We start from the raw sequence: 13,862 nt of genomic DNA, 5'->3' as shown, positions 1-13,862 counted from the left end.
AAGGACACAAGGAGGCGGGGCGGAGAGGGAGTTACCTGTAGGGAACGCTGGGGCTATTAGGATGAACCGTTCTCTCTAGGGCCGCCTGTTGTTTCTTCAGAATCACCTCTGCCAGCTTCTGCTTGACCACACTGCTGGCTACGGCACCTGCAGGGGCGGAAATCATGAGTGGTTTGGGGGGTGGGGGGGTGGGTGGGTGGCCTCCCTGGAATATTTTCTGCCCGTTGCCCTGATCACGCCCCCCGCCGCACCACCCCCCACCACTAGGCTTCCCAGGGGCCCTTCATGCAGCAGCCAAGCCTGAGGCTACATCCCTTCTGTGAAGCCCGCGGGTCCCCCTTCACCTCCTCCCGCGTTCACCCGCAGTGCCTGGCAGGCAGAGACCCCGACTGAGGCTGGCATCCTCCTCCCCCCGCAACACAGGGGGCCGTGGACACGCCGGGGGAGGCTTCCACCCTTACTTCGCTTGCTCTTGTCCTTATTGAGAAGCTGCCGCAGCTCTTGTTCCTGCTGCCCCATCTGCAACTCGGGCATCGGCGTGTCCATTGAGAGCTGTGGGGAGGGGGCGAGGAGTTGAGGACAGAGGTGGAGGCTGAAGGGAGGGCGGGGCCGGGTCTGGGCTCGAGGCTTCGTGGGAGCTTTAGCTTTACCCGCATGGGCTCTGCGGAGCGCTGGGGCTGCAGGCTCGCCAAGAAGAGGTGGTGGTGGAGGCGCTGGGGGTGCTGCAGGGCCAGCAGTGTGGGCTCCGGCGGGGCATCCACCGCGGGCCGCTGGCCCACCCGCAGGTCCATGGGCTGGGGCTGAGGGCCTGGCGTGTCTGCGCGGGGCCTGGGCCAGCCTGAGGGCGCACAGAGAGGGCAGGGTGAGCGGGAAAGGCCCGCAGGTGAGCGGTTACCTAATCAGCCTCCTTCAGCCTCACTTGACAAGGCACAACACCCTCCAGGGGCCTTTCCCTTGGGGGCCCTCAGCACAGTCCTGCCAGGTAGGTATTTTCAATTCTGTTTCACCCGTGAGAAAGGAGGTCACATATACCATGGCCTTAGTCTATCGCTGGTGGTGGTGAGCTGAGCCTTTTGACCCCAAGCGTAGTTTTCTACTAAATATATTGCCTCTCCAGGCCACGGTTGGGGGCTGTGGGATTTAGGAATGGACTGAGGACCCTTTAATGATACATCCTGGACCCTGACCTCTCCTTCCCTTCTTCCCCCCTGGAGGAGGATTGGACACACATGCCCTCTGATAAACTGATCTCAAAAACAGCAATAGGACAGGCAGTTCCCTTTGTTCTGCCTCCAAGCCCAAAGGGCACCCCAGGCCCTCAGCGCCATCCTCCCTACTTTATCCCAGGCCACAGGATAAAGAGGTGCCTCAAACCCACAGCCAGCCCTGGCCAGCACCCTAGGCCTGCACAGCCCATGTGCCCAGGGAGCTCCTAGGTACCCTCACGCCAGCTCCGGGCGGGGCGTGGCAAGGACGGCAGCTTCAGCGCCTCGAGTGTCCCCTGCGCCCACACCAGGAGCACCCTGCCAAGGCCATGGACGCAGGGGCTATATATAACCAGTTGCCAGACTAGGTCCCATGCCAGCACCGCCAGCTAGGCCAGGCTGCGCTCAGCAGCCAGACATTCCCAGTTATCCTAGAAAAGAGGTCGCAGATGGGGCTGGGAGCAGGTGAGAGCACACAGGCGGAGGAACCTTTTCAGAGAGGCTTCCTTCAGCTAATGCAGTGCTGGGCATCCCCTGTGGAGGCAGCCATGGGCTGTCTTCCAGGCCAGCACTGAAGAGGACTGGAAGGCGCTGGGGCAAAGACCAGCCAGGGACTCAGGAAACACAGCCTGCAGGTCCAGCTGAACCATTATCTTAACATCCACAGCACATGTGCGGACTTGCTGCAAACCCTTTCACCTCATCACCCTGGGGCCCTGGGAGGGAGCTACTACTGTTCCCACAGGAAGAAACTGAGGCTCGGGTGAAGGGACCTGGCCAAGGGCACCAGCCCAGGGCACAGTGAGCTCAGGCTCTGTTCTGCTGAGACCAGCGCTCTGGCTCCACTTTCCCATCCACTTTCAGGAAGTCGCCTGCCCTGCCTCTCACCCCAGGATGGGTTTCTCGCTGGAGAAAGGCAGAGGGGCTTGCAATAGGTGGTCACTAAGTGGTGCCCGCTCTTATATTCTCTGACTGTGAGATGGAGACGAGAGAGAAGCAGAGCAGGGAGGTGCCTGTACCATTCTCTGGATGTCAAGAGACCAGAGCGGACAGCTGGGCACCCAGATACTGACGACAGCAGGCAATGCACCACTTTGATGTCCCCACTTCTTGCTCATGCCTCCACTCAGGGATCCCAAATTCTCATTCTGGGTTGAGTTTGGGCCCTGATGCCACTGCACTCCTGCCCCAGGAAGGGTCTCAGTCCTCTCATGGCAGGTGTTCTGGCTTCCTGGGGGGACTCCCTCAGCGATGCATGAGGGTCCTCAGGGCAGGCCCCCTGGACTTGCGGCCAGCAGCTTTGGCCACACAGACTGGGAGCAACCCATTCCGCTCTCCCTCACTGCCTCAGCCCCTTCCACTGCTGGGAAGGTGGGAGGGGCTCTGCCTTCAACCCTGGGAACCCCTCTCAGGGTGAATTAGCATTGAGGGTCTCCACAGTCTGGTGCTAAGCTGGTCTCTCTCCACTTTGTCTCCCACATCTGAACACGGACCCTCCACCTAAGCTATCAGCTCCCGTCTCATCACAGCCCATGTACCTTCCATCCTCTGAGCTTGTGCTCATAAAGTCCCCCTGCTGGTGCTGTCTTCACCCCTCAATTCCACTTTTCTAGATCTTGCCAGACTTCCAAGCCTTGCTGGAGTCTTTCCCCTTTCCTGAAGCCAGCCCAGGGTCCCGTGTCCAGCCCTCCTCTGGATTTCCATCATGCTGGTGGTTCTGTCCCCTGAAAGCACCGGCGAGGCAGGTACCAAATCTGAGCTATGCTCCAAGGGCAGGGACTTGCTTCTCCCTATTGCTCACTATCCCAACACCTAGAACCAGAACCTAGCGCATGACAGGCACTCAGAAAATATTGTCTGAATCAATAAATAAATCCCTATGTCCTCTGTGCCCTGGAATAGAGATGGAGTTCATTCATGCTTCTTTTTCTTTTTCCAATTTCTTTCAATGTTTAGAAAATTACACAGCTGCTGCTGCTAAGTCACTTCCGACTCTGTGTAACCCCACAGAGGGCAGCCCACCAGGCTCCCCCATCCCTGGGATTCTCCAGGCAAGAACACTGCAGTGGGTTGCCATTTCCTTCTCCAATGCATGAAAGTGAAAAGTAAAAGTGAAGTCGCTCAGTCATGTCTGACTTCACAACCCCATGGACTGCAGCCCACCAGGCTCCTCCGTCCATAGGATTTTCCAGGCAAGAGCACTGGAGTGGGGTGCCATTGCCTTCTCCAATGCATGAAAGTGAAAAGTAAAAGTGAAGTCGCTCAGTCGTGTCTGACTCCCAGCGACCCCATGGACTGCAGCCCACCAGGCTCCTCCGTCCATGGGATTTCCCAGGCAAGAGCACTGGAGTGGGGTGCCATTGCCTTCTCCAATGTATGAAAGTGAAAAGTGAAAATGAAGTCGCTCAGTCGTGTCTGACTCTTCACAACCCCATAGACTGCAGCCCACCAGGCTCCTCCGTCCATGGGATTTTCCAGGCAAGAGCACTGGAGTGGGTTGCCACTGCCTTCTCCGATTACACAGCTAGGAAGACTAAATGACAGTAGGTGGTGAACTCAATGCTTCTTGAATGGGTGGATGAATTCCTTAATCAGCTGCTGCCTCCTTTCACATAGATCACATATTACATTCTACCATTATTTCTCTCTTTATTTGTGTGTCTCATCTCCCCAGGTCTGCAAGCTTTCGACAGCAAGGACTGGAGCAAAGAGGACATGCCCTTCCTTTTTCGCTGCCCTAGGCTGGGTGTCAGGTGTGGAACCTGCACCCAGAAGGCCCTCAGTGGATCTGGTTGAAATTAACGACAAAGCAGACCTCAGTCAGTCCAGCCTCACCCACCCCAGCCCAACCACGGGCACATCCTCAACTATGGACATCCACCCCCCCCCGCCCAACACAGCCTGACAGCAGCGGGGGTGTGGAACGCTGAGAGGATCACGGAGTGGGGTCCTCAACCTCCACCCAAGCACCACGAGGCATCTTCCCATCCTGCAAGGGCTGCTGTGCCCAACCTGCAGGGCCAGCATGAGGACCTCAGAGCCGACAAACAAGAATGCACCCCCTCCCCAGAGCCCCTGAGGCAGGGACCTGAGCATAAATATTAGCTTCCTACTTGCCTTCCTGTTTCGCTGCCCCAGCGCGGACAAGAAGAGCATCCTGCCTTTCCTTTTCCTGTTGTGCTTCCCAGCTCTGGGGCCTGCCTGGACCCAGAATTGCCGCTCTTATCCCCCACCCTCACCTCTTCCCCACAAAACCCCAACTTTGCCCCCTCCCCCAGAACCCCAGTCTCCCAACTCTGGCCCATCCTCCAGGCACCCTGCTGAACCACCTTCTGTCCTTTTCCGCTCCTCACCCTCCTTTGTCCTTTCCAGCCTCATCTTCCACTCCCACCACACTCCCCCTCAGGCATACTCTTACCTATGATGGGCGGGCTGGAGCAGGGGGCAGCCGGGCTCACCTGGGTCCCATCTGTACAGAGAAGAGATGGAGTGAATCAGCTGCCAGGAGAGGAGGGGCAGGGGAGGGAGAGGAGAGAGGGCTAAGCCAGGCAGGCTGCCTGCCTGTCCAGGAGGCCTCACTCCAGCCTGAGCATGCCAAAACCTGGCACCTCCACCGGAAGCTAGCCAGAAAGTCAAGACCCCACCCCATTCCTTTCCTTGAACTCCCATGCTGCTTAAGAGTGATCCCCAGCTCCATCTTCCTCATCAGATCTATCAAGCAGCTCAGATATCTCGCTCTTCTGGAGCTCAGTCCTGGACAGGAAACTCAGGTGGTTCCAGTTTACCCAGCAGTGTCAGCCCTCCCTGAGGTGCCCAGCCTTCTCTGGGCAGCTGAGGCAGGCTCCCAGAGTTGGAAGGGGAGGGAGAGGGCTGAGGGGTGAGGTGGACAGCAGGCTGGTGAGACTGCACTAAGGATGCCTGGAGGGAGACAAGGGGAAGGGGGAGCAGGACTGAAAAGGGAGCTGGCCCCCCCTCCACAGTGGGGGAGGGATTAGGTCGTGGCCTGGAGGTCAGGTCAGATCTGATGGGAGCTGCGAAGGGGTGGGTCTGGAATGCACAGCTCGAGGACCCCACAGGAGGAACTCCCTCTTCCTACTGCCCTATCCTGGGTCTTGCAGCCTCTGTGCCCCCAGAGAAGGGAATCTCTCAGCCTTTGTTTCACGGAGAACCTGAAAAAAGAAGTCTTTCCTTCTGGAAATGGCCACCTCTCCCAGACTCCTAGGTCCAGTGCAGGGCCCCCAACCCCACCTCCATCCAGTTCAGAGCCCATGGAATCCCATGGTAGGACAGTCAGCAGCAGAGAGGCCTAGCGGAGCCCAGAGACTGGCTGGGGTGGGGAAAGCTGAGTCCTGAGGCCACCTTGCCCTCCTGCTGTCCAGCTCAGGGCAGAGGACGGAGCTGGAGACCAGAGGCGTCCTGAAGGGGCAAGTGGTGGACACACAGAAGCCCTCCTCAGACCAGATTTGGGGCAGAAGGGGTGTTTTTCTGAAGGTCAGCTGGCAGGTACTGCTCTGTGGCCTAAGGGCAGCCTCAGTCCTCTTTCAGAAGCTGGACAAGTAGAAGTCCCTGCAAGCAGGTGCCTGTCAGGGAGGGGCGCCTCTGCGCACAGAGAGAGATTCCCACCAACTGCCCCCAGATACTAGCGGCCAGCGCCCGGATGACATTTGGTAGGGAAATGTCGCTCCGCCTATTCAAATGAGGCCTATCCTCTCAAGTCCAGCCCAAGCCCATCTCCTCAGGAAGCTCCCCCTGACCTCCCCCTCCTCACCTTCCCCAGCACCCACTTGGTACCCACCACCTTGAAACTTCAGTAATCGGGGTCTCTGCAGTGCCACTGGTAAGCTATGACCTAATACCTTGCTTGGCACATGGCAGGCTGTTAGGAACTGGTGACTCGAACACAATGACACTCTCCGGCCCCATGCCTAGGACATGGCATGCGTATCTCTCAAGGTTTGTGAGTCTCAAGGAACAGGAGTGCGGGAGGCAGCCTCCCGGATGGGATGCCCCCCACCCCGGGCCTCTCTCAGGAACCTCGTTCTCTGAGAGAGGCTTCAAAACTAGGCTCGCGGCTGCATGTCCAGAGACTGTAGAGTCCTGTGTCTCCAGTGCCTGCTGCTGGGAACTGTCTCCTACAGCCCTTGGTCCTTGCCTGGGGGCTGGCCAGCAGCACATGCTGTAGGGGCACAGCCAGCTTCTCTGCACCCCACTCCCCTGTAACCACGGGTTCCGGACACCATGCACCCTCTGGAGGGGACAAAACTAATGGCCCTGAACTCCGTAGTGTTTGTTACGGGGCTCAGAAGAGACGCTGTGATGATGATATGATGTAAACTCTTTTTAGGAAAGCTGCGTGTGTGTGTGTGGTTTGCCTACCAACAGGGGTGGATTTTAGAAGAAATGCCTGGAAAAAGCTCTGCTTCTCTCAAGCCCCTGGGTCCATGCTGAGAGACCAGGGGTTCAGAAGCGCCCAGAGCAACAGAGATAATTGTTGGGGAGCATCTCTCCTGTGTCCCAGAGAGAAGAAAAGGCACCCGGTCAGCAGCTGACCTGAAACCATGAAGTGACCACCTGGCATCTCAGACTTGGGGATGAACTTGGGGGCCCTTCTCATCAGCCCCTCTCACAGTGCTATTACCACGAATTTGGGTGCAACCAGGAGTGAAATGTGGGCATTCCTAGTGGCTCAGACAGTAAAGAATCTGCCTGCAATGCAGGAGACCCGGGTTCGATCCCTAGCTCAGGAAGGTCCCTGGAGAAGGAAATGGCTACCCACTCCAATATTCTCGCATGGAGAATTCCATAGACAGAGGAGGTTGGCGGGCCACAGTCCACGGGGTCACAAAGCGTTGGACACGACTGAGCGACTGACACTTTCACGAGTGAAATACAATCAGGACTGAATGGACCCAAGGGATGGAACACAGCATAGGTCTAGCCCTTTTGCACACTGCTCCAGGCCTGCGTGGACAGCTTTCATTTCTGGAATCCTGGTCACTCCCTATTCCTACCTTCTTTGGAGGCAACTGCAGTCAGGCTGAAGAGATGGTTTACCAGTTGCTGAAGTTTCCATCAAGTCACCTTCCCCAACTGGACACCTGATCTTACCCAGAAATTCTGCCCCAGTGGGTCTGCCCTGGCCCTCAGCCACTTCCAGGGCAGACATAAGTGCAGCTCTCCCGTCCCCGAGCACCTGTACAAGCTGGCCTCCCGCTCTTCCCTTGTTTCCCCTTGGCCCTCACCTGCCCAGCAGATGTGACTGGAAACCTGAGCTCGGCCTGGCCACCTGCTCTCCCCGGCGCTGCCAGTCCTATGTCAGGGGAGGGCTTCCCCAAGAGCATGGCCACCCACAACCCCTCTGAATGCTTTCCATGTCTTTGTCAAAGCTGTGTCCCCCTCCCTGGTCTCCTGAGGAGTTGAAAAAGGAGGAGCAGGCAGATCCCTGCCCTGCAGGCACGAGGCAGTGAAGCCCTGGATCCTGGGCTGACTCTCCTCCCTCCCTCCCCCAGCCCCCTCAGCTCAGGTCTTCCCCTGACAAAACTTGACTCCGCAGCGGGCTGGCAGAGAAGACAAAGCTGGGAGTGAAATGGCCAAGAAGGTCCAAGAATCAATAAACACAAGAGAGAACGTCACAGTTGCCCGACTGACAGCGTGAGGACAGTATGGTGCATGTTAGGAGCTGATGAGGCTTCAGAGATTGTGCAGGCAACACTCTCACTTCCCAGAGAAGGGAAAGAGAGAGGGGAGGGGGGCTAGGTCACAGTCACCCAGCAGGGCAGCAGTACAACCAGGCCAGACCAGTGCGGGGAGAACCCAAGAAGTCGACCCCAAAAGTGGGTTCTAAGTACCTCTCAGTGAGGGCACTGGTCTTGTGCTCAAAGGGGTAGAAAAGTGGCTAAAACCTGACTTTCACTTTCAGGAGTTTCAACTCCAGACAGTCCACGATTTTTTAAAAATTGAAAAGTATATGACTTGTAGACACTAAAAACATTTCAAAGAGTCCCTCAAAGTATGAAACTAGAAGTTTCTCACTCATCCAACTCCCTAGGACTTCCTTAGACTCAACTCCTTATGTCCCCCTTCCAGAAATTCTCTTGCTATTTACTAATTCTATTGCTTGGCACCAAGCTGCTTATTACTCAGATTTATCCAGGACCCAGTGTGCTGCAAGCTGGATGGGAACTCTGGCCCCACGAAGTGAGAGAAATGAGGATCCACAGCACGGAGGACGTTGGCTTTGGGGTTAGATAGACCGGTGTTCACACTCCGACTCCCTCAATGACTGGCAGGGATAGCCAGGGACACACTGCAGCCTGGGCAAGGCTTGGCTGTGCCTCTGAAATTCGAAGGTAAGAATATGGACCAGGAAGAGGTCATCTGAGATGAGCGACGCTGTGCGTGAAGCACGGGGCACGTGGCGGGTACTCCCCGCCAGGGCTGTGATTCATCCTGTTTGCCCCTGAACTCACCTGCAGCCGCCCTCTGGCATAAGCATCTCAGCATCTGGTCCCGTCTGCGTTTTGCCCTCGTCTCTCTGTCCACTTGCTCCCAGATGCGTTCCTGTCCAGTCTCTTATCTCCTGACTCTCCCAAAACAGGCTCTTCTCTTTCTTCTCCATCTGAACTTTTGTAACTAGCAGTTTACTATGTGCCCTGCGTTTGCTAGTTCATCTAACCCTGAAGACAAACCTATGTGGTGGCTACTATTTTTATCCCTATTATATAGATTAGTCAACTGAGGCCCAGCAGTATTAAATAACTCATCTGGAGGCACATAACAGGGAAGTGGCTAAGTTGGGACTTCAGCCAGATAAATGGGCTCCAAAATCCATGTTCTTAAGCAACACTCGTGGCTGCTTCTCCCCAGCACCTCAACTCTACAGGCTACTGGGTGGACAGCCGAATGCAGGACTTGGCTGGGCACAGGGAAAGATAAAAATCACGCAGCTCCCAGGAAACTTGAACCAGCGGCAGACTCCAGTCCTGCTGCAGGTGAGAGGGCGGAAACTGCCTGTCCCATCTCTAGGCCCCGGTGAGGACAGTCCTCCCAGATCACAGATAGACACCAACTGCTGACTCTGCAGATGCCATGCCAAGCGATGACTTCGGACTATAGGTGGGAACAGGGGCTGTCACCGACAAGGCGGGAACTTGGACGAGCACCGCCTTCATCTTCAGGCTCTCGGGTATCCTCCTTTGTCCCTTCCTTAGATGCTCCCAAGGGCTTCTGAGGCTTTCTCATTAGCATCTCAAAGCAAGCTCCACCAGGCAGGCAGGAAGGCGGGCGGGCCTGGGGCGGAGGCTCCCAGGTGAGCGGCCTGGGACGCAGGCCTGCCCAGACAAAGGCCTCCAGTCAGGCCGAAGCGGGGGGCCCAAGCTCGCAGGCTCCGCAGCTGTGTAGCAGGCAGGAGGCTGATGTGAGGGCCGCAAGGCCGGCCCTCCGCCTCCGCCTCCGCAGCAAGCATGCCCCTTTCCCCACGCCTGGGGCCCTGGGGCAGCTATTTTTAGCTCTTGACACCTGGGTATTTTGCAGCCGCAGGATGTCCGGTTTGGAGTCTCTTTCTGGGAATCCCACATGCGGCTGTTGTAAACAGCCCCACGCAGTGGTGGCCTGTGCTGGGAGCCGGCACCCCCCTTTCTGCTGTTTGAGATGAATCAAACAGGAAGCAGATGTAACCATGGCAGCGGCAGCTTGAGCTCCCTGGGGGTGGGATGGCGTCCTCTCTGGCTTCTTGTCCCTGCCCCGGGGTCCAGTCCCTTCTGTGGCCTCTCCTGGCGGATGGAGACCACGCTGAGGCAGGGGAGCTGGGCCTTTCTGAGTCCTGAGGGGCTGGCGGTTCCTGGGACTCTCTGGGGCATCTCACTGCCCTCTGGCAAGGAAAAATGGGAGTCTCTCCAAACCCGGCGGCCTCGGGGCCACTACCCAGTCTCCCCTGGCTAGTCTCTGTGACGGTAGGAAGGGGAGGGCAGAACCACTTGCTCAGGGTGTGTGGCATCGCTCAGCAGCAGGCTCCCCCCAGTCCCAGGCCAGGCCCCCTCGTCCAGACTGCCCTAGGCTTTCTCAGGTCCCCAAAGGCCTCAGAAACCAAAGTTGCCACTTACCCTCAGCCCTCTGCTCCAGGAGCGCCAAGCCCCAAAATAGGAAGTTCACCACGATGTCTGCCCACCATCTGTCTTTCCTATCACAAGCAAAACAACCTGAGCAGTCAAGATGGGGGCCCCATCTGTAATTCGGGGAGAAGAACTGAGTTTCTGTCAAGCTTCTGCCTTTGTCTCTCCCCCTCCCCCACCCCCTGGTGCCCCACTGAGACCAGCTGCTCCCTCTTAGCCGCCAGCCCCAGCCCCAGCCAGTCTTTCTCAAGGGCCAGCGCTTGCCCCAACAGGAAGCACGGTCACCGCCCTGGGGCTGTCTCAGAGCTGCTCCTTTCTCCCCTCTGAGGTCTGTGTTCACTCCCTCACCCTCACTGGTCCCCCAGCTCCTGGGCCGTCCTTGGCCAGACCCTGCCTCCCTCTGCACCCCACTTCTGCCTCCCACTGGTTCTGTCTCTCTCAGCTATGCCTTTCTGGCTCTGCTCACTGGTGCCACCCACGAGGCCACTCAGTCTACTCCAGAGACTGCCAGGGAAAAGTTTAAGTTATATTAATATCAATCATTATTATTTTATTATTACCAGTAATTAGTAATATTAGTAAGGATCAACAACCATATACTGAATGCTTACTGGGTGCTGGTTACTGTGCTAAGTATCTGACTTGTACTCTCTCATTCGGTCCTCACAAGCACCCTATAAGCTCAACACTCCTCCCATCCTCAAATTACAAAGGAGGTAACTGAGGCTCAGAGAGGTTACGAAACTTGCCAAGGTTACACACATGCTAAGTGGGGCTTCAGGGACTCCAGAATCTAAGCACACAATCCCCAGACCGGTGTGTACAATGAGCCCCACCCACTGAGGTGAGGTGAGGCCACCTGGGGTCACTGGACAGAGTGTGGCCGGTCCCAGCGTCAGAAGGCCTGGGCGTGACTCACGTGTTCCCACAATGCCGGCACTCCATCCAGAAGACAACAACAAAAATAAAGACAGGACCATCTCTGCCTGTGCCTCCATGAGGCCTCCAAGAGGCACTCCCCAACTCCATCTTCACTTCCTTTTTCATCCTTTTCATTTTCCCTACTTTTTAAATGTACTTGTTACCATTTTATCATTTCCTGTAAGCTGCCCCCAGCCGCCTATAACTAAACAAGCAAACCCCCAGGCCTGCCTCGGAGGACAAACGCTGTGTGAAGGCACTCTGGAAACCGTCAGGCCCTGTCTAAAACCCAAATTACATAACCCAAGCAAGACACTCACAGAGCGGCTACTTGGGAGTGAATCCCCAGGGAGAAGATGCTCTCTTCTCTCTCCCTCTCTTGCCCAGGCCTTACACACTCCGGCAGGCCATGGCAGGGGTGGAGGGGGTCCCACGTGCAAAAGAGAGCCCCCATCCTCAGGGCTTCCCTGGTAGCTCAGTGGTAAAGAATCTTCAGGAGACCTGGGTTTGATCCTTGGGTTGGGAAAATCCTCTGGAGAAGAGAATGGCAACCCATTCCAGTATTCTTGCCTGGAAAATCCTGTGGACAGAGGAGCCTGGCAGGCTAGTTTATGGGATCACTAGAGTCAGACATGACTTAGTGACTAAACTGCCACGATCCTCAGGGCAGGCTCCTGAGGGGCTAGGAACACAAGCAAACAGCCATCAGCACCCCTGGACCTGGATGTCTGGAGAGAGACAGAGATCACGGTGGAGACCCTGGCCTGCTCCATGGCCTGGGGCATCATGGATATGAGTCCATGAATAGTAACAAGCTATGAATGCTGGCACTCACAGGATGCCACATTAATATTCATGACAGTTAAATACCAGATCCCCATCCCAGCTAAGCCCCGGAATCCCACTCATTTCGCCTGTTATTTTTGGAAGGTGGCGGGTAGATTCTCCAGGTGACACAATTCCCTTTTGTGGCCAGAGCTGCCCTTCAGGCTTGCTCGGCTGGGGTGTCTCCAGACCACAGACCCAGCAAGGGTGCATGCACAGCTCTCAGGGAACTCAAATGCCAGATGCATGGTACTGGGTACTGATTTGGGCCAACCAGCTGTCTTGGAAAATTTCTAGCCAACTGGGGATTTGATGAGATGAAAATTTACTGTAGTGGAAGGTAGAGATCACTGACTGAAAAAGCGGCATACACTGTGTGGTCTTGTTTCGGTAACATGCACAACACGTGAAGGCATGTCAGGAGATGGAAAGGCGCTCAGAGGGACCGTGGCAGTGATCTCCCATTGCTGGGACTGGATGTTTCGTACTCTTTCACCTTTGCTCTTCTGTGCTGTCCGGCTATCTACGAGGCGCATGAACTGCCTCTGTGACAGTGAAACAGAATTGATATGTATATATACACCCCATGCACAATCAAGATGGCACTGCCAATGGGCATGTAAGCTCTGGATCCCGTGAGAACTAGGACACAGGGCTCTCACTGATTCCTCGTATTCTTGGACCCCGTATCCTCTGGGGTTCTGCATTATCTACAGCCCAGGATCCTCGACCTCTCCCTGAAGCACGCAGAAGGCCGAGCACGGGCCTGGGCACCAAGTCAGGACTGACTTAATGGATGCCTGCAGCCTGAATAATGATCATTTCCTGAAAGAAATGCCTCCCGCCTCTTCCAGGGCCGCTGTGCTGGGAATAGAGACTGCTGACATCACTGACCTTCTCGTCCCTCCCCTGCCTCATGCTCCTTTTAAAAGTTGCCAGGGAGGGGCTAAACTAAAGGTCATTCCGGCAGATGCTGGCAAGGTACTTACTGCACAGCAGGGCTATCAGGGCCAGTCCCATCCCAGACCCTCCCTGTGCCAGCTGGCAGCGAGGCCCTAGGGTCCCTTGCATCCTGCCGCACTGGGCGAGCCGGGGGTGAGGGAGTGAAAGAGAGAAGGGGTCCACCCTGTGACTTCTGGCTACAGACTCCTGCTGTTCCAGGCCCTTATGGGTGGAGGAATCTGTGAATTTGGCCTGATTTTTCTGTGAACTGGGGCTGAGCCCAGTTTCTGTTCTTCATGTCTTTAACATTCCCTATCCCTGACCTTCAAAAATATGAACAATAACATCAATGATGGTGATGATGTTCTCTGTGCACTGACCTCATACCGGGCACAGTGCTAGTCTTACTTACTTGAATCTTGGGAGCAACTCAAGGAGCTTGAAGCAATTATTACTTTCATATTACAGAGATGAGGAAACCGAGGCACAGAGAGAGCTACACTTGGTTTTTTGCAGGAGGAAAATAGGGACGCTACCATATTCCTCCCTGTGCCCTCACTGGAGGGCCCTTCCGCAAGCTCTGCGATGGGCCCAGGAGAGTGAAGGTGATCACTCACATCTGCAGGGTGCATTTCAATCTGCAGAGGGTTGACAGGCACATATGAGTAAATCCCCGCTTGAAAGATTAGGAAATCAGGTGTCAGAGTCCTTGGCAGCCTTCAACTGGGATTCAAACCCAGGTCTCTGGTCTGAGAATGGTTTCTTCCCCACTACCACACTATCTCCATGGCCCGACTCTCCAGAGGACTCTGAAGGCCTGGAAGGGAGAGGCCGTCCTTCCAGTGCCCTGGAGCCGAAG

The 13,862-nt window shown here is 56.0% G+C and overlaps 1 protein-coding gene across 7 annotated transcripts in view; it reads right to left on the bottom strand.

Annotated features, from left to right (window-relative positions):
• HDAC7 (histone deacetylase 7) overlaps positions 1-13,862 on the bottom strand; it is a 37,231-nt gene that overhangs the window by 16,255 nt on the left and 7,114 nt on the right. For 6 of the 7 annotated variants that reach the window (XM_069580904.1, XM_069580901.1, XM_069580903.1 and 3 more), the window contains exons 2-5: positions 4,624-4,674; positions 651-838; positions 462-552; positions 36-147 (exon numbers count right to left, since the gene is read on the bottom strand). In XM_069580904.1, the coding sequence (XP_069437005.1) occupies positions 36-147; positions 462-552; positions 651-791 (344 nt within the window). In that variant the 5' untranslated portion in view covers positions 792-838; positions 4,624-4,674. The remainder of the gene's footprint in view (positions 1-35; positions 148-461; positions 553-650; positions 839-4,623; positions 4,675-13,862) is intronic. The other variant, XM_069580900.1, reaches the window with a different exon arrangement.

This window comes from Ovis canadensis, chromosome 3 (assembly GCF_042477335.2).
Source record: "Ovis canadensis isolate MfBH-ARS-UI-01 breed Bighorn chromosome 3, ARS-UI_OviCan_v2, whole genome shotgun sequence".
NCBI classification, from domain to species: Eukaryota; Metazoa; Chordata; class Mammalia; order Artiodactyla; family Bovidae; genus Ovis; species Ovis canadensis.
The sequence above is the reverse complement of the archived record's forward strand: the minus strand, read 5'-3'. Positions and strand labels throughout refer to the sequence as shown.